The 24,533-nt window shown below is 39.3% G+C and overlaps 1 protein-coding gene across 3 annotated transcripts in view; it reads right to left on the bottom strand.

The window, feature by feature from the left end:
- Positions 1 to 728: 728 nt before the first annotated feature.
- The window catches only part of LOC145988320 (uncharacterized), a 456,664-nt gene continuing 432,859 nt past the window's right edge, over positions 729 to 24,533 (bottom strand). For all 3 annotated transcript variants that reach the window (XM_083123183.1, XM_083123181.1, XM_083123182.1), the window contains exons 2-6: positions 21,375 to 21,577; positions 15,488 to 15,623; positions 14,455 to 14,588; positions 8,142 to 8,376; positions 729 to 1,289 (exon numbers count right to left, since the gene is read on the bottom strand). In XM_083123183.1, coding sequence (XP_082979309.1) covers positions 1,201 to 1,289; positions 8,142 to 8,376; positions 14,455 to 14,588; positions 15,488 to 15,623; positions 21,375 to 21,577 — 797 coding nt within the window. In that variant the 3' untranslated portion in view covers positions 729 to 1,200. The remainder of the gene's footprint in view (positions 1,290 to 8,141; positions 8,377 to 14,454; positions 14,589 to 15,487; positions 15,624 to 21,374; positions 21,578 to 24,533) is intronic.

Genomic DNA, 24,533 nt, shown 5'->3' with positions numbered 1-24,533 from the left:
CTAATATCACCAAGTTCATTTTGTAGTAGTAACTTACACTGGAAACATGTCTCATTTCATCATTAGACAGTTTGAGATATATTTGCATTCTTTCAATGTTTCTAAAGTTTTTCTACAAATTAAACTTTTGACATTTGAAATTAGTTTGTTTTAACTTGGTATTTTTTGCAGAAAATATATTCAAATATACAAATTTTCAAAACAATAAAGATATGCACAAATATTTTGAAAGTATAAAATGAAGTAGATATACTTGGAAACTGGTAAAAATTCAGAAAGTAGTAAATAAAACTTGAAGAATTTATAGTTAATCATCAACATTACTAGAAACATAATAATTCTACATTGTTGTAATAAATATAAATATTATCACATGATTTCAGTTCTCACTTCGCTTTGCAGTGAATAATACTAAAGTGGTAGCTTACAATAATATAGTGAAGGACGTTACATACGATATGCGTTTGTTATTTTTTCGTAATTCATTAAATAAATATATCAGGGTTTTACCAATTGGTATGGAATCTGTATTTTTGCTTACGAATGCAAGAAAACTGATGTGAATAATTATTTGTAAACCATTCTTTTTAACTTAACGAGGTTAAAGCTGAGTAAACATTTAAGGTTTAGATTATCCATTTGGATACTATTTCCCACTGACTTCAAGAACGGTGACATAAAAAATTAAATTGGAAATTAATTTTATGACACAATGATTTTCTGGACAGTTTAATTCATATTTATTTTTTTACTTTTTCGAACAATATAATCAACATTTACTATGTAGAAGGCCAATTGTAATATAAAATTTCACAAGTTGGATGGGGAACAACAGTAGATACACTATTTAACGAAATTCATTCTCGTAGTGACACGAACTGTCTCTTTCAAAGTGCTAACGAGTCTCAATAAGTCTTGCTCATTATGTATACTTTTCTTTCCAAAATTGTTCATTGTAGCATCGAATATTGTTTCTTATGCCGTTATCTCTTTGATTGTCCTGGCAACGGAAAACCATTCGGACAGTAATATCACTTAAACGTCACTTACAAATGTATATATAACTTCATAACACTTAACGTCATCTTCATAAACAACACGAATTTAGTATAACGTTCCAGGCGCTGGCAACAATGGCTGGATGGACGAAGCAGGTGGCACTGATGCACTTTTGTCTTTACGTTAGGATATGTTTGGAAGTCACGAGGCAACAATGGAGCAACTGCAGGCTAACAATGAAGCGATGAAACATAGAATTAAACTTGTAGAATTGCAGAGTCCAATTGTTCCTATGAAGAAAGTAAAAACAAATATATATTATGGGAAATTTACTATTGTTAACAGCAATGGAATATTACATGAACAACTTAAGGTAGTCATGAGGAGTAAATTATACCTCAGAATGTTTAACCTGGTACAGTTACCGCCATTGTGTGGTCTGTTGTCTGCCGGAAGACCTTGGCAGCCGTTACGTTAGTGCTTCCAACCATCAAGAGGAAAGCTGGGAACATCACGTGCCTTGTTCTCTGGCAGCCAGAACTCACCGTTTCCTTTGGAGGGTAATTTGAACACCTGGTTGTAATATTCACAGCGATGGGAAGGGGAAGGCAAGCGACACACAGGCAACAGGCTGCAGGTATGTCTGATAGTTTTGCCTGCCATTTAGAAGGACTCGTGCAACAGCACGGCCAGTTTACCATGTCACCATGTTTACACTTTCAAATTTCAATCTCACTTCCATGTAGTCCCAGGTGGTCAGGTGGACACGTGGTTCAGAGGGCTCTTTGTGTGACAACTTTAATTGTGACCACCCTGTATACACAGTGGACTGCATTCTTGCAGATTGAAAAGGCACTGAAGTCTGGACTCACAGTCAGTATAATCCTCTTTGTGTTACGTCCGGTCTATTTGTGATTGTAATTCGCCAATTTCTACTTATCACCTTTCATCAACGTCTTCGCGATTAGGCAAAAGTGACCTAAAAATGAATTAAATATAAAACAATCAAAACCATGTTTTCACCAAACTTACCCCGCAAACAACAAACCACCAATGGAGGACTGTACAACGATAAAGTTTCTGGTCTATATGTAATGCTACCATATTTTTAGAGCATGAAATCAAAACCTCACTTAGAAAAATATGTATAACAACGTATCTCAGGGTGTAGTAGGGAGAGGGAAGGGAGTAAACTATTCCGATAGCTACTCTTCACCCCTATTGTAATCCATTTTGTTCCCCATTGAACTCCTTCTGATCAAAGAGAGAAAATAAGCGACAGTTTGTAAGAAGTTGAAAATGTCATTACTTGGTACAAACGTGTGCATTATCGCTGATGAAACGAGTGTCTATAGTTTCTTCGATATTTTGATGTCATTGGAGAAAGATGATATTTACTGCATTCTACTCTGTACTGCAGCGCTTTCTTCTATACCTGTCACAAGCTGCACGTGTGAGAGAGCTTTCTCCAAGTTTACCCAAGTTAAAACTAAATTAAGAGCAACTCAGAAGCAGGATAGATAGGAAGCCCTGCTCTTGCAATTTGTGGAACAGGAAAAAGCTTAGTTTATTGATGTAAATGAAGTTATTGATGAGTTTTAGAACATTGTACCTTTTGACAGACGTCTTTTGTTATAGATGACGTGTATTTTGATGTATTTGTCTGTAACATTTATGAACATTTTGCGTGTGTGTAATTTATATGCAATTTAATTTTTTTCTACTACATATATTCAGAAATTTTCAACACTGTCATTTAGTGAATTTATATTCCTTTACAAACATCAGTGCAGTTAAAGAGCCAAGTGTTTGTGTTGCAAAATATGCTATTAAAAAGGTATAAGACCTCATTCTTTTTCTTTGTGCACACCCAAATATAAAGTTCTAGCTACGCCTATCACTGCATCAACGTGAATCCCTCACTAAAATAAATTTGAAAAATTTCACGACAATATTTAGAGGACACCGGGGTTGGTTGTGACAGGGGCTGGTTGTGACAAGCACTGTTCCGTGGAAACTGTTAGTGATATTCGTTTGGTGTTGACAGTAGTGGCTCATCGGCAATCGCATTTATTATCCATTGTTTGCCAGTTGTGTGCTTCTTCCCAGAGAAGAGTTATGTGGGCGTTTCTTTTTTTGTGTGGTTTTTACCTACGTAATTTCTGTGGTAAATATTATTTCTGCTCTACAGTTTTCAATATAGCCTCAAACAGCAGTAATATATCCTAAGAATTATATTATTTATAGTCAGTATGTGACAGGCTTTGGTTCAAGTAAATGTAAACTTGAAGTTGAGATTGAAGGGTTAGAAGTGAAAAAGCACATATGGGGCAGGGGCTAGTTGTGACAAAAGTAATGGGTTGTAACAGCTGTCAAATTACAGATATTTATGTGAAAAGGGGAAAATACTGAAAATGAGCAAAGTTCAGATCATGGACGATGATTGTTTTTTACTTCTGTGTACGGAATCATTTTACAATTATACAGGGTGGCTCAAAAAGTCACTTAACACCCCCGATACAAAGCCACTGCAGCGCGCAATATGGAAATGGTGATGACCAATCGTTATCGGGCCAAGGGGGAACCACATTGACGCCACCCACACGGTCGGCGGCCATCTTGATGTCCGCCATCTTGAATTCAACTTCAGAATATTAAATGCGAAGGAAGTGATATGATATATCAAATCAGGCTAGAATTTCACGAGAAATGCAATGGTGAAGGTTTGTTCGACGTACCTTTAACCAGTAAAACGTTATGACTGAATTCTTGTACCAATTTGCTCCTTTTCGAGGTGTTAGAAAAATGCCTTAAAATTTGTTTAGCGCATCGGTAATATCACCCCCTTCCCATTTAAAATTCTGAAGTTGAATTCAACATGGCGGAAATCAAGATGGCCGCCGACCATGCGGGTGGCGTCAATGTGGTTCCCCCTTGGCCTGGCAACGATTGGTCATCACCATTTCCACGTTGCGCGCTGCAGCGGCCTTGTACCGAGGGTGTTAAGTGACTTTTTGAGCCACCATGTATATCTGGAGAGAAGTGGGTTCAGTGCCTTGAGTGTAAACAGTGGGTATATGATGCTTGTGTTGAGGGAAAACCTGTTCATATTCGTCAAAATTGTGACTCCGATGATGATACATAAAGCATCTTGAAATTCACAATTCATTATTTCATTGTATTATTATGTTGTTAACGATTATTACACTTTTATATTAGACTAGACCTACATCATAATATTCCTGACATGGTGTTAGAGATATCACTTCATTAATAATTAGAAAAAATCAGATTGCGAGGCAACTTTTTAATCCTAACGGTGTATGATGCATGTAACCATTGAAATTGTTTTTATTGCACAGTGATGATACACAATTTGTTTATAATGTGTAATTCTGAAGTGTTAGATACTGTCCCAACTTTGTTTACACACAAGTTACACTGTACACAACGTATTTATGTGACATAATATTTAGCTTAGTAAAATATTTGACACACTGAGGACCAAGGAGATGTCAATATACAGTAAAGTCAATGCAATCTTTTTCTCTGTATGTCTCGTTACGTTCACACAGAAGTAAAATATGAATTGGAGATGCAATGTGTTCACCGCGTATAAAACTTCGTGAAGACATGAAGTTATACGTGCAGATGAGCTGGGAAGATAATTCCGAGGGGACCTCGAGAAAGTTGAATTTGGTCAAATCTGCATTTTTTTGCATGTTTTCCAGTATTGAATGATATGCTTTATTCCATTGAGGACCAGCATTCGTTCATAGAGTGTCCAGCTACTAAGGAATGCCTCATTTTCATAAAGAATTAAAACTAGTGAATAGTACTTTATTGTTATAGGGCACTTGTCTGATTGGCTCTATATTTGCTGAAACATCAGTTACGTTTTTCTCTTCTGTTGAAGAATGTCTAAGGGCCCAGATAAAGATGATATCTTACCCTAATGTCATTAGTTTCTGCGTCAATACTTCATATTCACAATGTTAGAACCGCTATTCATAATCTCATTCTTTTGTTGTGATTTTTTATTAATGATAGTCTTGCAAGTGGCTACATTAAGACAGGATAATCATCTTACGAATGACGTCACAATACGCTAGTAACGAAGCTAAACATCTTGCACTCTAACACTTATTGTCTGTGAATTCTTGAACTTACATAAAAGAACACAAGTCTATAACTAAACTAATATACGTTCCGTACAAATGATAAAAATTGTAAGTTATGTTATGGCATTATGATGTAGGCATAAATACAAATAGATAGAAATAAATATGAGAAACTTTATTAGAATGTATCGTTGTTCGTTCATAAATCCTTTTTTTTTTCAACTTATCGAGCACTTTAGCAATTGTTGGCTGCACCGTCGGACTACAGATTCCGGACTCTCTGTGGATATGAATCTAAAAGGTTGGCTTTTGTCCAAGTTTCAGCATTTGCAACGTCGTAACCGGTCACCAATGTCGTCCGCGCAGGAGTTTTCCTCTTTCGCCCGCTTTCCATTGTTTCTCCCCCATCCCCATCCCCAACCCCCTCCCCGTTCCAACTGTCGCCAACTCGTTTCCTTGGCATTTACCTCGTCACTTCTGGTGATCTTCCTCTTCATTCAGCCTCCCTCTTGCTGTTCTTCAGATGGTATTTTTATCTCTCTCTTATGTTTTCGTGTTACAAGAAGAAGACATAGAGGAAGATTGGTTTTCTTAAAGAATCTCCCAAGGATCCTGTGTTTTCAGCAAGCCGAAGCTTTGAGCTGGAAAACTGTGTCAGTGTCTTTTTGCATTCGGGCATCAAAGGTTCAGATTTCTACGAACTAAAACGTGCAGGCCAAAAATTACTACAGATATAATAGATACTGCAAGACATATAAACATAAAATTTTGTGAAAAACGACAATAATTAAATTACATAAAACTACTCATCGAAAATCGAAAATCTAACGCTTCATAATAAACGCTATTATTGGCTGTTAACTAAATAACATACGATGTAAATTAATAAACAACAAAAATCACACACTTACACAATATGAATTAGTTGATAGAACAGAATAATGTTAACCGTTTCAGTGCTGAAACCGTAATAATGTGTTTACTGTTAAATGCTTGTCCACATACATTTTCGGATTCCGCAAAGCGTATAATCAACCGATTCTTTCTTATAGAAAATATTAACTTACAATATTCAAACTTCTCGACAATGTAAAGCCGTAAAATTTCGGTTGATTCGTCCTACGTTTACAGAAGTAGAACGCGTGATGAACGTTCTGATTTTGAGGAATAATTTAGTTCCAGTAGTGAATATTCAGATGATCATGATGTACAAATGTAATCCCCTTAGTCGACAACCCTTAATAGGACAAAACTCTTTTAATATCTTGATTTGAGACTTTGGACTTTTAACCACTGTTTTACCAGCGTTTCACAGTGGCAAAGGATGGGGCTTCATCGCCAAATGTGGAAGTAAGTTGATCGATGCACTCTTGTCTTGATAATCCACGTCGAAAATCGTAAAAAATCATCGCACGAAAATGTTCACGAGTTAATTCCATTTTATTGTTGTCGCGCAATCTCCAAGGCAACATAAACAACACAAATCAAGCTATTGACAAAACATTTGAAGTACGTTATGGTCAATAATGCCAGACGATTCCGTGCAAACGTCAAATCGCGCCTAACTTCAATCAGTGTTGCCAAGGCTCAAAATATAAATAGTGACCCTCGTATTATGATATTTCTTGTTTCGTTTCAGAAGGCCCTGTTTTTAAAGTTTTAAGATGATGATAGAGAAGTATAGGAATTCGTTGCAGTAACAAGCACTAACAGACGAAATTTTATGCACAAGAAAATTTACTTACACGTTCGTTATATCTTAAAATGTACTAATTTTTTGAAAGTCTACAAATACAGGAACAAAGTGGCATTTAAGGCACAATCCGTACCCAACCATTACCCAATAATGCAGTAATCATTATTCGAACCCCACGTACTGTTTAATGTTTAACTTCACAGAAGACAAAACCAATTGAAGTCAGCCAGTCAGAGAAAGCAACATTGAAAGAGATGGTTTTAACATGTTTACTTATTATTAACTAATTACTATATTTAGAATTTGAATTCCCACCATTTGCACGAGCTCGAAGTGGTTTCAATATTTTTATTAAGTATGTAAACACAAATATCACTAATTCAAAAAGTTTTTTTACTTCATTGAATGATATTTTTACATTTCTTTGAAATATTGAAGCTTCATTGAAATATCTAATTCTAATAGTTAATAGTTGTGTAAACAATAGTAAAATATAGGTTAAAGTTATTATGTTGAAGAAAATGCATTTTTACTTTGACATTAACATTGAGGAAATAAAACAAAGGACTGGCGTTAATCAATTTGTTAAATATGAATAAGTCGAGGGTTTGAAACTCCAATTTCTAGGAAAATTATTCAATTTGAATATCAAAATGAACATAGGGAATTCGGCAAGGGAAAAATTAACAATTTAACGGAAATCTTTTAGAAATGAATTATCTAAATTTTGATTTTCTACTGAGAATTTAAGAAGTTGAGCGTGGCCAAGGGATATGGTTTTATCGTGAAGCTGAGGTTAAATTCTGTGTTTTGAAGCATATTTGAGATTGAATTTATTAAACGAAAATCTCAATTCTACTGTCCTTGAATATGTTGCAGATGCTTTGAGATAGGTTTTCACTGACCTAGAAGAGTTGGGGGAAGGTGATGTGTGACTAAAAGTCGTGGAAAGTCAGGGGAGTTCATAAAATATGTTCAGACACCTAGGAAATTTGAGGAATATCTGTATTAAGTATGTATTGTACTAGCATTGAACATGGATTTTTCAGATATATTCGAACCCACAACAGGTGTTTGCAGGAGAAAGAAAATTAATTAAAATATGACTTCTTAGCGGCTGCAAGCACTGTTTTCATAACTTCACTAAAAATTTACATCATTGCCTGGAAAATTACTTTAAGATTACTGAAAGGAATTGAATAAGTCTTGCAATTTATTTCTGAAAATGGCTGAGAATCCACTAATGACAATGTAAAGTTAAAACGTCAAGTAAAATATTTTCAACTCGTATACGTTCACTTAAAACATACTTCTTTCGATCTTACCTCTGTTGCCCATCATATCTGCTGAAAACTTTTGATTACTAAGAATAGGTCTGTTGGCACGAAACGTAGAATTCCTCACGTGGCCTTCAATGAAGGCTGTGCACGTCAGTTCGAGCGTCCTTTCGACGTTGAGAAAGTGTATGTCCTCGGCCATGAACCGAAGACCCAGGGTGGCGGACTTCAGGCCTTCCTCGTCTTCCGAAACAGGATAATGCCGTACCTGGTATTGCTTCGCCTGGGAAGAGAAAGTAGATCTACATAATACCCTGAAGAGTGTTCTATGGGCGTGTTCCTAGTTCAATGCTACCATTTGCCTTAATATTGATTGCCAGCATTTGCCATATATATTTGTTTTCATTATAACCTGAAGTAGTTCGACTGTTTCTATTAATTGGATTATGCTGTAGGCACACAGGAAACCTTGACGCTTTGTGGTTTGGCTCCCATAAACTGTAGGTCCAGTCCAAAATAGGTCATCTGACTTAAAGTGTACTTTGAAAATTTTGACCTATTTCTCGCATGTACTGTGCTCAAAAAAAGGTTTGCATATTCAGGGTTTGTGATCATTTTATTGTACTAGATACATGGAATCATATTCAAGAGTACAGGGGGGACATACAAACAGAAAACAGTGCAGCCATGCAGAAGAAACAAAATCACACCCGAAGCACAAGATTGAAAATGTGAGATGCGAAACACAAAAGAAAGGCAGTACAATACCGTGCACCTACGCCTCGCAGGCATGCTTGGGATCAACATATGGGAGTTCAGTACCATGTATAGCCACCTCGAGCTCGAAGGCATGCTTGAACACGACGGGGCATGCTAAGGATAAGATCATTCAACTTCCCGTGAGGAAGACTGTCCCACTCTTGAATGGCAGCCTCCCGCAATTGCACTTTGTTCACAGGAGGATTTTCACGGCTGACAATTGCTTGCTTCAGGTGTCCCAATGAATGTTCCACACAGTACAAGTCTGGAGAATACGTCGGCCACACCATACCTCGAATGACATGCATATCAAGGAACTCTTGAACCACTCTGGCTCGATGTGGTCAAGCGTTATCATCCTCCAGTGTAAAGCCATTCCCCACAGTTGTGGAGAAACCTGCTACCACGGGTTCGAGAATAGTGATTCTGTACATCAGACCAATCATGTGAACCTGGAGGGGAATTAGGGGCGTACGTCGACCAAACATGATTTCACCCCAAAAGATGATGGAGCCCCCCTGCTGCTGGTGACGTTCCTGGATGAAGGCCTCGTTCAATCTCTTCTCTGATTGTCTCCAAACCCTTATGCTTTTGCTTAACGGGTGCAAACTGATGGTGATCTCATCTGTAAAGAGCGTGTGCTCCCACTGTTCCTGACTCCATTCGCTGAGCATTGTTGCCCACCTTACACGGTCTCTCTTATGGTGTGGTTTCAGAGGAACCTTGGGTATGGGTCTTCCTAACGTCAATCTTTGCTCATGAAGACGATTCCGCACTGTCTGATTGTAAACATTCGCTCATGAGGCCCCCCGCAGATCCTGGCACAAACTGGTAGCAGTTGCAGTGGGTCTACGACGTGCCGAAATCACCACGTACCGATCTTCCCTGCATGTTGTCTTGCTTGGTCGATCAGCAACTGATTTTGTCTCCATGAACTTTTTCCACACTCGAGAGACATCACCTTGGCTCACTCCAACACTGGCAGCGACGTCCCCTTGGCGATATCCCTCTTGCAGCAGCGTTACAATTCGAATGCGATCCGTAGCAGAAATGGTTCCTCGAGGCATGTTGCCCTTCGTTTTCCACCCGCTCTCTGTGCAGTTTCCAACTCACAAGTGCGGATAAGACAAGGACAATGCCTCCCATTTCAAATCTGCTCAGGGATCATGTGGCAACTACTGCCCTCTATCTGCTGAATATCGAACTCACTTGGGGCATTATGTCGGTTTCTGTCTCGGGCATTGCTCACATAATTAACATTGTATACCTTTTGGGGATATCGCGACTCAAACCGCATGCAATCATAATATGCAAAACTTTTTTTGAGCACTGTAAATATGTATTCGAAATCTCCTGTTCAGTTCCACCACTAAGAAATATGTCCTCAGTATATACGAGCCTTCCCGATGGTTTAGTGGTAACGCTGCCGCCTTGTAACCAAAGAGTCCAAGATTCGATCCCCGGTGAAGATACATTGCACAGTGGTTCGGATTCCACTAAGTCCAGTCCCGATTAGCCTAGATGTGCATAACGCGAACTTAAATAAGCTTCAAATTCCTCTCTCATTCACTAACATCTTTGCGCATGTTTCCTTCACATGTCATTGTCTGGAATTATGGTAGAATCATAGGCGTGCGCACGGGGGGCAAGGGGGGCAATTGCCCCCCCCCAATCATGGACGTGTGCAGATTTTTTCCACGGAGGGACAATCAAGATATTTTTCCATGGGGTATAGTACCACGATAATAGTGTTACCCCCCCAAAAAAGCACTTGATTTTGAAATTATTGCATTAATGTAAATTACTATGACTGAAATCAAATTATACGTGTGAAATTTATACTTTTAGGTTGACATTCGTTTTCTAGGGGGGGCATCCTTGCTCCCCCTTCCAGACGCCCATATCCCTACATTATTATACTTTCACCTACAAATTTAGGGTAGGAATCTTTTCGCCGTTATTAAACAATATTATACTCTTAAGAAAAATATTTTCAAGCCAATTAAAGTTCAAAGCAACCAAGGGGGAAGGGGGTGTAGTTGCGCAACGACAGGGGGCAATGGTCATGCCCCTCCCGAACCTTGGAGGACGAAAATCAATTCTAAGGGGGCAAGGGGGGCAAACATTGACGTAAAAGAAAGCAATACTAGTAGAATCTAAGAGTAGCAGGACAAAATGATACTCAGATGGAATTAGTTTTAACGTCTTTCTTGTATTATTTCTTCCAGACGGTCAAGAGCACCTGCAGGGGGGCACAAAGAGGAATTGCTCCCCTCGAAATCAAATTTTATACAAATAAAAATACATTTCGTAAAATTTTCTTGGTCGCTAAGCTCGCAATACCTCTTTTCTTACACTGCTGTCAAGTTCTGGACCGTAGCTAGAGGGTGGCGGGAGTTGGCCCTGGGCGCCGAACGATCTAAATGAATAAAATTGTAAAACAGAATGCCATAGCGCCCCATGAAAATTTCGGTGCCATATTAAATCAATATTGTTCCCAGTTCGCAAAAATTTGGATCTAAAAATTTTCTTGCTCCCTTCGATAGCAATTTTATTGTTTTCTGTAATGCATTGTAAATTACCAGAGAGAGAGAGAGAGAGAGAGAGAGAGAGAGAGAGAAGTTATAACTACTAAGTACTTCAGACTCTTGCTGCTAAACAGTTTTGTCTTCAATGCATGAACACAATTTTTTGGAGTAATAGGAGCGTTATGGTGTCTCTATGTTGCTGAATTACTTGTATATGTGTGTGTGTGTACACGAGCGCGCGCATACCCATTAATGCAATGAATCTTAGGGAGAATTCACACCGAAGAAAAACGCGACACGCAACACGAAACACGTGTCGCTTGGAAGCCAACACTCAGTAATCAATGCAACCTTTCGATCCGAAGAGACACGGCAAGATGCACGTGTCGCGTGTCGCTTACGTCTCTCGGACTGTGCCGTTTTCTCAATACCGTGCATTGTGTTGCTTCAGTTTGTTGTTCGCGCATGCGCAGCGAATGCTTCATTCCAACGAGCGACATTATGTTTGATCCTCTAATTTGTTGATATAATAAAGTATCGATATGTACAATGTTTTAACACTGTTTAAGATTTATACACAACGTTCATTTCGCTTTATCAAGTTTTTTGAGCAGTTATCTATCGACTGTAATTTGCCTTCAACATCGTGAAAAGAGGCCGTGTTTTGGCCATTTACGTGACTGCTTTTATTTGAAAAAGCCAGCATATGGAGGCACTTTAGTCCAAAATATATTAGTCAACATGGTAAAGTACTCTAGTGCATTGTTTTTCAACCACCGGGCCGCGACCCGATACCGTGCCCTCGTATCATCTATACAGAGCATCGAAATGTTCTGTTGAAACTGGTTGACAACTCTCATAATACCAATATCATATTTGAGTTGTGCGTTTTCGTTTTTTAAGTCCATTTTATGGACAAATAGACTAATCAGAACTGTATCTGGCCGGTGCCTCCCCGGTTATCGAACCCGGGATCACTTAATTACAAGGAGACGACGTTACCTTTTTGTATTTTATATATTTGTCAACAATCCTACACACGTAATCACACTATCATTACTCTTATGATTATGATAGAATTTATTTATCAATATTAAATTTCATAGGTACATGTTAATTCATGCATAAAATCTTCAATACTGTAAAGATTTACGAGGAAAATTCTTCGGCTAAGGGCATTGACTTAAAAAAAATACCGTGACATGGTTTCACGAAGGTTGAGAACCATTTCTCTAGTGTTTATGTATTCGCTTTATTCAGGCTGAAAAGTCTACTAGCGTATACAGTTTGAGGTCAGTGCATATTATTTCTCAGTTTCTCGTGAACAACATGCCTCTCCCAAGTTTCAATAACTTGCACAAATTTCACAATGCAATTTATATGTAACAATGTCTCTTGTTACCTTATTTTCGGGTGACTAATAAACTGATTAATGCAATTATATCGGTACCATCATGCAAACTGAGCAAAGAAACTAGTGTCGCTTGCCGCGTGCATCTTGTTTCTTCGGTGTGAAACACTCGTGTCGCGTGTTGCGTGTCGCGTGTCGCGTGAATTCTCCCTAAAACAGTGAGATAAAATGAGCTTTCTTTCCCGACTGAACTTTCATCAAAATGTTTGAACCTCCTAATCAGAGGGTTTGTGTACGCCTATGGGTAGAATGCGTGCCAAGGTATAGGATTCCAGGCAGGGATTGGCTGTTATATTGGTGTTCGACCATGCAGCTGCTCTTTTTAATCATAAATGATAGATAACAATTATATCTTACGCTCACCAAGTTCATATTCCAAGAGATGCATTTGGAGTTTTTAAAGTTCACCATGTTGAAACACGTTGAATGATTTCTTCAAGATTACTTTACATAACCAATCCTTCAAAGTATATACGTGCTGTGAAAATATCAGATCCAGAAATCTTAAATTTTAGAGCATTTGGCGTGTTCAAAACTTTCACCCTCCCCTTCACATTTTTTGGGTTTTCAACCATACATTCAACTTGAAAGCTCTTACCACCAAACGGGCTTAAGTGACACCATAAAATTGTTAAGAAATACGTTTCTCAATATATAAAAATGTAATCTACACGGGGATTTAAGTATCAGCTTAATTTCGAAACCTCGCGAAATAGGAAATATCGATTTTTTTCAAAATTTCGAAATATCGACCTTGAAAAGAGCGATAGATTTTGCTCAAATGTAATATCAAATCAATCATACAAGGTATCGTGTTGCTTACAACCTCTAAATTTGCTGCGCATACGGTGGTCACAAATTGATGGCTTGCCCTCTTATAGACCCCCTTCCATTCTATATCACACAAAATTTTATTAAAACCTTATAGATCGAGTGATGGTCTAAAACAAGGAGGGAATTTCGGCACTTAATACAGGAAATATAGTCAAGGAAAATAATTTGAAGCCTTCATTTAAAAACTATATATATATATATATATATGCTTTCACTGGTTTCAATTACTTAAACTAAGGGGATCGTGACTGTGAACGCTGTGGACAGCTTGTAACCTAATATATATATATACATATATATATATATATATATATATATATATATATATATATATATATACAGATATATAGATATATATATATATAGATATATATATAGATATAGATATATATAAAGGAGCAGCGAGTTGTCGATCGGATAAGAACCAATGCATTTCGAGAAGCAATGGAAGGTGGAGCAGCATTCATCATCTTCAAATGGGGCGCGAAGAAACTGCATCGAAGTGATCGTTGGGTAACTTACAATTGGAAGAAAGGGTACGATGATTGCTATGCTCACTTTACTGATGGGCGTTCACAAAAAAGCAAAGACATCATCGGTGGAAACTTGTTTGCGAATCTTCTGAGCTCCTACCCTGATCGTCCTCGTGCTGTGAGAGAAGCAAATGGTGGACATACTAACTTTTAATTTTGTTTTTGTAACCACAATTTTCATAGTAAACGTTTGGTATTACCATAATTTCTTAATTGTTGTTACTTTTTACTGTGAACCCCTAACAAAAGGTTATTTCTCACCCAGTACATTCAGGACAAAGGCGTCTTGAAATTACCTTTCCTTTGTTAACGCGCCACGTAAGTAACGCAGGTGGCTTGGATTTAGCTGAGGTGCAGTTCCCTTCCACCATGTCACCGATGGAGTAGATGCTCTGGAAGCCTTCGATGGCCGGGTCTCTGTCTGGAAGCGCTGGAACGGGATGGAGAATTTAGTAGGATGACAAATCACATCGAAGTATCAATAATAAATGATTAATAGCTGCAAATGTTGTTGTCGTTAAAGAATTTTTTTACAAGAAGTTCAAACATTTGGATCTACCTCTAGAATTAAAATAGTGACATTCAGGATACACACATACAGGATGTCACCGTAAAATATCAAGAAACTCTCGCAGTGTGCAGAGACCACTACCTAAGTTAGATCTTGTTTTACGGGGACATCCTGTATATAGGATTTTTGGATTTAGAATAACTTGGACGGACTTGAATATTTGTGGGAAAGAGTGAAGGATAATGTCGGTGATATGTGATTAAACACGTAACTGTAATTATTATTATCATCATAAGTATGACTTCTTAAATGCTTTTATTAAATTTATGCAATTTAAAAGTTCGAAAAAGAACTATACTCTATCCCCCGCATCTGTGCCACACATAGCGGCAGAGAAGGAGTAGAATAGAGTGGGCAGAGCGAAGCAGTACACGCTGCCCGAAGGCTGGTAACTGCAGTTGCTCGACCCTCCCTTCCACGCAATCCCGTTCCCTCGCACGTGTTCATTGGTTGAACATTCTCGAGTCACTACTTGCGCAGAGACTTGCTTTGGTTCTCTTGTCCCTGAGATAGCCGGGACAGGGTATACTAATATGTTCGGTGAACGAAAGCTTTATTAAAAATATTCCTTCTATTGGCAATTCTGGATGGACCCAGAGTATGCACAGCATGTAAATGCACAAAACAGTCTGCCTCATGGAAGAATTCATTCCTGATGAAACGTTGTTTGCTTTATGTGTTGTTCTATACTCTCTCTAGCAAAGAAAGGAGCTGATTGCATGTTAGAATCACTTGTCAAACCGATTCTGCAGGCTCACCTATAACTTCCATTTTGTATCCTTTGATGATGGTCTTGAACTCGGGGCCTTCCGACGACACTTCGCAACTATACGTGCCGCTGCTGTTAAACGTGAGGTCAGTGAGCGTCACGTGATTCAGACCTAACTGAGATCCCTGTGGAGAGAAAACAGAGATAAGTTAATTTGTAACACCTATCCTCAGGGACATAAAACTAGGCAGCTTGGAGAAAATGCGGTGTTGCCACATCGAAATGTACTTGTGATAAGAATATAAAGATTAGGGTTAATCTTTACATGGATAAAGTAGATTTTTGCAAAAAATGTCTCAAAATAAGGTTATATGATGCTTGTATAGAATATTAGCTTTTAGGTATGGAAAATGTCTCGTAACTATTCTAAATTATGCTTGAATTTAGCATTACGCCTGCGGATACTTCAAAGCTCTAACTTAAAAGCAGTGGCGTGACAGCACTTTACGGGCCAGAGTCTATTCACTGACTGACAAGTGACCAGTGCACCCCCCGAATTATATCCCCCACCAAATGAAACAAATCAATCAACTATATGCATCACCCACCACAGTTGTCTGACTTTCTAGACCGGTTCTGGTAATTATTTTCAAGAAGTCTCTAATTGTTCTTGCCATGTTGGGTAAACACCGACATTTTGGAACTCCCACCGATGATCAAACTGAGGACTAGTAACACAAAAGGCGAGAGCAGTAACAATTCGGCTACCCAAGACTTCATATGCGCCGACTCCATGGGGCTTGGAGGGGCTCAAGACCCCCAATGTTAATGATGTGGGGGCAGAGCCCCTCAAATAATTTTGCTTAAGAGGATCTAATGTATTATTTTGCTTCTCTTGTAAAGTTTACTCTGGATTGTGCAACATGAACTTAACTTTAAATGCACATTTGAAATGTTCTAGACCATCAAATTTGGGGGGCTGAGACCGCTAAACCATCAACTTTGGGGGGGGGGGGCTATGAACGGAAACAGCAAAACGCATGACTTATTACTATACAGGGTGTTTCGTAAGTTCGTTTACAACGCTTGGGAGGTGATTGTACGAGTGAAAATAAGGTGGAAAGTTCATGTAACGAAATTCCGGAAACGGCTTTGTTGCCGCGTTATTGACGTTTGAAAACGTGGGAAAATGATTTTCCGAAGTTAATAATGGCAAAACGGGTGGAGAGAAGTCGTCGGTGTTGGGCAGATGGGTGTCCGTGTGATCTGACGTTAAGTACCACATTTCCCGCTAGGGGAGCCAACAGTGTAGGTTTCCTCATGAAGGAGCGTGTCTGTGCCATTCGTGCTTCAGGTGCTGTGCCAGCAGCAGGTTGTTAAACATTCACGGTTGAATGGAAAGAATTGAGGTTCTTGGACAGTAGTGTTGGGCAAACATTTGACCTAGCAGTGTTACGTGTTAATTCTTAGCCACAGCCCATCGTGATCTGTGAGGTGCACTAGTGTTCACGGCCATAAACACTTGTAGCCCGGTGTAAGGGATGGCTGCATACACGTCCCAAGAGCTGGCGGACATGCATCTGATTTATGGGTAGGCTGGAGGTAATAGCCGTGCTGCAAGGCGTCTGTATGGGGCACGTTTTCCAAATAGGGTGTACCATCGCACACCTTATTCCAAACTGTAGACACTCGACTTCGGGAAACAGGATCAGTGTTGCCACCTCGTCGAGAAGTTGGACGACCGCGAAGTGTGCGAACACGACGGTTTGTGGAAGATGTGCTAACTGCAGTATTGGATCATCCAGACACCAGTACGCGAGCACTAGCCCACGAACGGAACACCTCCCATGTGAATGTGTGGCGAGTCCTGACAGAAGAGGGGATGCACCCGTACAAATTGAAGAAAGTGCAAGATCTTTTACCTCGGGACTTTGGCCCACGTGAGGACTTTTGCCAATGGTTTGTTCATCAAATTGAAACTATCCTCAATTTTCAGAATACGGTACTATGGACTGATGAGGCTATCATCACGAAAACTGGTGTGTTCAATAGTAAGAACAGTCATGTGTGGGAACATGAAAATCCACATGCACTGGTAGTGAGTGGTACATGATCAGCACAGATTTGCAGTGAATGTGTGGTGCGGGATACTGCATGACCATTTGATTGGACCGTACATTCTCCCTGTTCGCCTATGTGGACGCACTTATCAAGCATTTCTCAGTGAGGTTTTGCCTGAACTACTAGAGGACGTGCCCTTGGCACTGAGACAAAGACTGTGGTTTCAACATGGCGGTGCACCCCCACATTTCGATCGGAATGTGCGCCATTTCCTCAATACCGTATTCCACAACCAGTGCATTGGCAGGGGAGGGCCTGTGCCATGGCCACCTCGATCGCCTGATATTACGCCCCTGGATTTCTTCCTCTGGGAAGAGATGAAACGCCTCGTTTACGAAACACCTGTCGTGTCAGCCGAGGACCTCGTTGCCCGTATCAATGTAGCTGCAGCATCGATAGCAGAAACGCCGGGGTTGTTGGGTCGCACTAGACAATCCTTGATTCGCTGTTGTCGCCTCTGCTTGGAAGTACATGGTGGACACTTTGAAAACCGTCTGTGATGAGGTTCCCTTCACATCTCCATTAAGCATACTGTGTGCCTTTCAGGGTATGCAACCTATGACAGTTCATTTTGTTTTTTGTTTTTACGTCATGGTGCCCTTCGCTCAGGATTTTTTTTTTTTTTTTGTGCCATTCAACACATGCCAATATTCGTCGATACCAGCTCACGCAGAACGCACACCCACCCCACTCCCGTCAACATTTTCGTTCGCGTCCTTTGGGGAATCCCTTGCGCCGACATTGCACAACATTGCCGCGTGATTTTTTGACAAGAGCGTACCTAATTTCTTAGTGGACCGCCCAACACCGACGACTTTTCTCCACCCGTTTTGCCATTATTCACTTCGGAGAATCATTTTCCCACGTTTTCAAACGTCAATAACTCGGCAACAAAGCCGTTTCCGGAATTTCGTTACATGAACTTTCCACCTTATTTTCACTCGTACAATCACCTCCCAAGCGTTGTAAACGAACTTACGAAACACCCTGTATACTAAGTATTTAATTATGAGTATTGTTAACATTTTTTACTAAAAAGAGATTCAAAATAACGAGTTGATATGACAATTATACCAGTATGTTGTTTAGTGAATTCTGAACAATTTGAGGTCGTAAACACGACTTTCAGGCAATATTGATATGTACGATATTTACTTATCCTCGAAATCTCTTCCTCTAGTTCAAAGAATAAGGGGAAAATAATTCTAAAGTCTTTGAGTTTATTTAACACTGGCTTGCAGTAAAGTACGCAAGGAAAGCTTATGAAAAGTCTGTATTGCGAAAGCGGGTACGGCTTTGATCAAAGGTATTATTGCTAAAGCACGGCGTGCTATGTGTTTATTTAATATTGCAAAATTAAATTTAAAAAGTAAAATATTGTAGCAAGAACAAAAAAGTAAAACTATTTGCCTGCGATTTGTGTTAGGATTTATGTAAATAATTAAATAAAACTGTTAAATATTGTAAATATTCGCTATTTTTATGGGTACGTCAACACTAAGATTCTTTGCACCCGTTCACATATCCTTTCTTTACAAGTCTGTTGCGGACATTAAAACACACCCATGCACTCGTCGGGACTCGAACCCGAGACCTCCGGATCAAAGCGAGTTGAGCCGACCACCCAACACGCTCGGCTACCGAGGCCTCTTAATGTAAATACATAGCCTACTTTTAAATACAAATGTTAATTGTTATCTAAAAAACAAATGAGCAGACACACGTTTTTCATGTTACATTTCATTTGCATGAGGAATATAATAGCTGCTTAAAAACTGCTATACGAAAACGTAATTTTTATTTTTAAAAAAGGGAGGGAGTTAGTCATTCATTCATTTATTTCAGTGATCAGAGCCCCCCAATAATTTTGACAAGTCGGCGCCCCTGCAAGAATTGTATACTCTTTGTCAGGGAGTATGGAACCCCGTAATGGAACTAAATAGTTAAAGAAAGTGCCACTTTATCAGTGAAGCCAAAACCTTGGTGTTTAATTCTCCATTAACACACAACATAACCAGTGGCTCTACAGCCCGTAAGGGCCTTGACCTATCTCCTGACTGTCAGTCTCTCTCCCACGGTCCTACCTAGAGATGTGGAGATTTGCAACCGGGAATTGGGCGACGTGGAACCCTCAGCTGTTACAGAAAATTTCCAAGACCGGGTTACGCTACTTACTCGTAGCTCCCCAATTGCCTTACGATGGTGGGTTGCCACCGGTAGAAATCCCAGAGAACTCGAGTCCAAAGCACAGCGCCTTAGACCGCACAGCCACGGATGAGGAGGTGTAATTCTCTACTGGGCAGTTGTTATTCAACGATTGAAAACAACAGCGAAGTCGTGTATGAAAGTCTCTTCTGACTTTCTGAAGTTCAAACAAAAGAAGTCCGACGCGGCGCAGCGGAGAATGGGAATTAACTGGATCGTGTGGGTCTTCCGTCGTGGAGGTGGCAAATACGTGCCTTTGAAGAAACGTTACCATCTCCGAAAGCCGACTTGCTATGCGGATATCCAAGAAGTCTCCGCTGTGAATATACAATAGGTTCATTTACTTGGCTGCTTGCTGATAATGCTATTCAAAGGACCGTGGAAAACGAGACGGTGAAATAGGAACAAATAAATATACATTGGAAGAAAAAGTTGGACGTCTGAGCGAAGACGTTAATCTCGCCGACACGGGGCAATAATCAATGAACAAAGGAAGCGCGTCAACTCATTCACAGGTTCTTCAAGTAGAACAGGAGCTCCTCTTTAGTTGATGAATGGGATGGGATGGGAAGAACGGAGGCGGCGTGTGCGTCAAGAGTACAGCCAACCGCAAAGATAATAGTAGACAAATTGTTTATCGCTATCTTTGTTTTCTTAATTCTACATCCAGTATGTTTTCAAGGAATTAAATTCAGATGATACTGAAGCACATGTTGCTCTATGCTTATTGATGTTCTTATTTTAATCCATGACCAACAGACTGCAAAAAATGTCGATATACAATTCGTCTACTATTATTTGTGTGGTTGGGTGTACCATGTTAGTCATTGGAGCGCAAAGTTCGAGATGAAACTGGGACCAGAAGTTAGAATTCGAGTCTAGGTTGAGACAATGGTGCAAGTCTCTGTTCGATTGATTGAGTTAGCGTTATTAGTCCACTTTATGCACAGCAAGGCTAATCGGGACTAGACCTACAATTTAAAGTGGGATCCGAACCACTGTGTGCCTCCACCGGGTATCAAACTCGGGACCCCTTGATTACAAAGCGACGACGCTACCACTGCGCTATCGGCGAGGCCATATGTCTTTTCTCGTGACTTTAGAAAAGATTAATGTAAGATTTATCAGAATTTGACTTAATCAAAAACTGCTTTACCATGGATCTTATTCAGGAATACCGCGGTTACAATCTAACCTTACGTGTAAACATATTTTTAGTTGGTTTAAGACGTACATTTTCAGATTTCTGTATTTATTGTTTCGAGACAAAGACAAGACTGGAGTTTTTATAACAAGGCGAGAGTGAGATGTTATATCGGACGACAAGAGATTCTGTCTTCAGTATGGATATTTCAGTTTGTTTTAAAAAGGCAGCAGCGAGTTTGAAGGCGGCACGTAGTGTGTTAAGTTGATGTACAAGTTCCCAGGAAATTACCAAAATACAATTTTAGTATTAAACATTACTTTGAACACTTCAACTGTTACGGAAATGCACATTAGCGTAACAAAGCCAAGTTGTTAGGTGACACCGTGCCAATTCAATTCCTTTCCAAAGACAAGGATGTCCCAAATTCTGACAGAGGAAGATATTATTTTGGGAGCATACTTACGTCCAGCGTGACTCCATCCACTGGGAATATCTGTATCTGCGGCCTGTAGTTGGGCATGTACCTGAAGAACTCATCCTCGTCCTTGTACCACTTGAGGGAGTAGAGGTTCTGGCCCCCCAAGTCGAAGAAGCAGCTCAGGGAGACGGAGCCTCGGAACTCGGCTTGCGAGGGAACATCCACCGTCACCAGGAACGCCAGCCCTCCTGGAAAATAATGAATTATTGATTTTACGTCGCTTTTCTGCATCTCTTGCCTAATTGCAAAAATGATGATGAATGGTGATAAGATGAAATGGATGAAGGGACAATCACAAACATATAGGGTTATACTGGCGCCAGAGACTCGATAGTGTGTGTGCATAAAGAAGTACTCCGTAGAAAAGAGGATGGCATTTGGGTCTTGAGAAAGGGTCAGTTCACTTACACTCCACACCTGGAAAGGAATAAAATACTTCAGTGATACCTGGGGAAAGAAGGAGTGGAACAAATATTACGCCATAGCCGTGGGTAGTATTTTTGTCACTCGTACACCCAACAGCAAAAGAAACAGGCGAATTGTCCACCATTTTCATTTAACCTATTTTCCACATTGTGACGATAAAAACGTCAATAAGCCAAAGAAATCTGATTCGCATAAAGAGAATCTGATTCCTTCCAACAACACTTGATGTACAATCAACGGCAATAACAATTGGACACCTACAGGTAGATCCTGAAATTCTCGCTTCCCTGCAAGGCGTTATGTGTGTTGCCTAACTATACGGCGGTGGTTGAAGTTGCCATTAAAAATTTGCTCTTAAAACCCACTAATTGCCGTAACACACGAAACGTCTTGCAGGGAAGCGAGAATTTCAGAATCTAATCGTCCCATTTTATTGCCTGCAACTGTACAATAGGAAAAAATTAAAATATTGATGTACAATTTGCCTACTAATATCTTTTCCCTTCGATGTATATTTCGTTGCTGCAGCGTGACGCCATTAAAAAGCCAAAAAAAGGGGCGAGGCACTGGCGAGTTTCATGATCAGGCAGTTTCCTTCTTGCCTCCAAACACCACACTTGAGTTGAACAGGCTTTTCCTGAAATAAGAGAAGTGTTCCGTCACCGAAGTCCATGCAACAAGTTATAGTTTTCGTACAGTCTGTGAAAAATATAATTGTCGCCTTATACCGTGATCGGGAGTCTAACACGGAGCTTTCGGAGACGCTGATCAGATGAGGGACTCTTGAGCATGTCTGTCAATCATTGCATATGCATCGTAGGTTGGTTCATGCAGCATGCAAATATTGTGTTCCGAAACTGCAATATCTTGGTGACCAAGTGACATTCGCCATTTCAACCACGCACGGTCCACACAGTCCGAACACATTTTTCCTTCAATTTTTTTTTAGAGAAGGGTGGTGGGAAGATCCACATGAAGCGGAAAAAGTTAATCATGAAAAAGAGCTCTGTCAGGAGCGGCCATGCGGACGTAATTGTTAGACGTCACCGTTATTCATGTTTGCTTCGCTCTTTTCTGGCCTGGGACGGGGAAATGGTGGACCCACGGTGATATATAATGCTTTGCGGACAATGCGGGGTTCGGTCGAGATGGGGTATTTTACTTTTCATATTCCTTCTTTTATTGTCCACCTTCTTCCAGCTCTCTAGCTCCGGCAAGGTATTTTCTTATGCTTTTGTGCCCCCGTAATCCTTCCGAGGGCTAGCCTCGTTTGTTACGTTGATCTCAACAAATCTTCTCCAAATAAGATTGTAATCAGTGATGTTTTCGTGCGTATACAGAAATGAAAATTTAATTGATGCCCTTCAAAAAGTGGCGTGCCCAGGATTTTCGAAAGGAAGGAGTAACGTATATTTATTTAGTAATGTGGGGGTATGTTCCCCATAACCCCCCCTTGAACACGCCACTGTCTTCAAAGGAATCAGTTGATACAATTGGGCCCTTGGTTCTTCGCTGATCGAAACCTGAGATCCGTTGCATTTTTAATCCATTAAGAGAAAATGAAATGTTGAGATGAACCAAGCAATACATTGGAATGTTTGTTTGTACGGACAACGTAGTTAGTAATAACTAATAAGGTGTTTTTTTACAGATATATTGATATACCTGTAGGTTTAATTGCATCTTCTGCAAATATGCTGTATAAAGAAACAAACTACCGGAGTACTGAGGTGAGTGTACTTGAATGCAAATTTAATTGAAAGAACATAGGGATGATTTACTATGACAATAAAATTAATACATTGTCATAACAACATTTGAAAATGGTTAGGCTAAGTTTAGAGTTCCACATTTGTGCAATAGTTATAATAAGTTTGGTCATATGATTTCTCAAAATTTATTCATATAATGCAATTGTGTCTGATATTACTATTTAAAACTAATTTTATTAAATATGATGTTTAAAAAAAGCCAATTTGTATATCATGACAAAATTATTAAATTGTGCAATATTTTGAATTCATATTCATGATAGTTATTTTTGACTGACAATATGAGAAACAAATATCTTCAATCATCTGTGTTCTTTTAGACAAGAGAGATAAGCTACATTCAAATTTATAATTAATTTTATCAAAATGGTGTACATTTGCATAGGCATCAAGGTTTATATACAAACGTCAACTCTTTAAAATTGTTCAATGTATAATGTATGTCATTCTTGGTATTTTGTATCAACATTCAAAAAATGGTAATTGTAATCACTAGATAAGTATATTGTGATATATATTGCAAAATAGGTGTACTTTACAAACAATCAGGCTGCTAAGCAATTATTGACAAAAGTATAAAAAACACAATTGAAGATAACACATGCTAAAAATCTTTCTTGAACTAGTTTCTCTGATACTTCCTCTGATATATCCTTTAATTTATCAATTAGGCATACCTTTATATACTCAATGCAATATCTCTTTCAGGGATCTAGGAAGACATATCATGTATAAAGAGAAATGGCCAACACACCTAATCATATATACTGATGGATCCAAAGACCGCCTAGTTGTGGGTTGTGTTTATTACATTCCAGATCAAAATATAAACAAACAATTCCGTTTACCACCTGACACTTCTATTTTCACTGCAGAAAGTTACGCAATATATAAAGCTCTCACATACGCTATCCATAATAATTACACAAAAATTCTTATCATAACA

This window comes from Lepisma saccharinum, chromosome 5 (assembly GCF_977018435.1).
Source record: "Lepisma saccharinum chromosome 5, izLepSacc3.1, whole genome shotgun sequence".
NCBI lineage: Eukaryota > Metazoa > Arthropoda > Insecta > Zygentoma > Lepismatidae > Lepisma > Lepisma saccharinum.
This window is presented reverse-complemented; position numbering and strand designations above follow the sequence as displayed.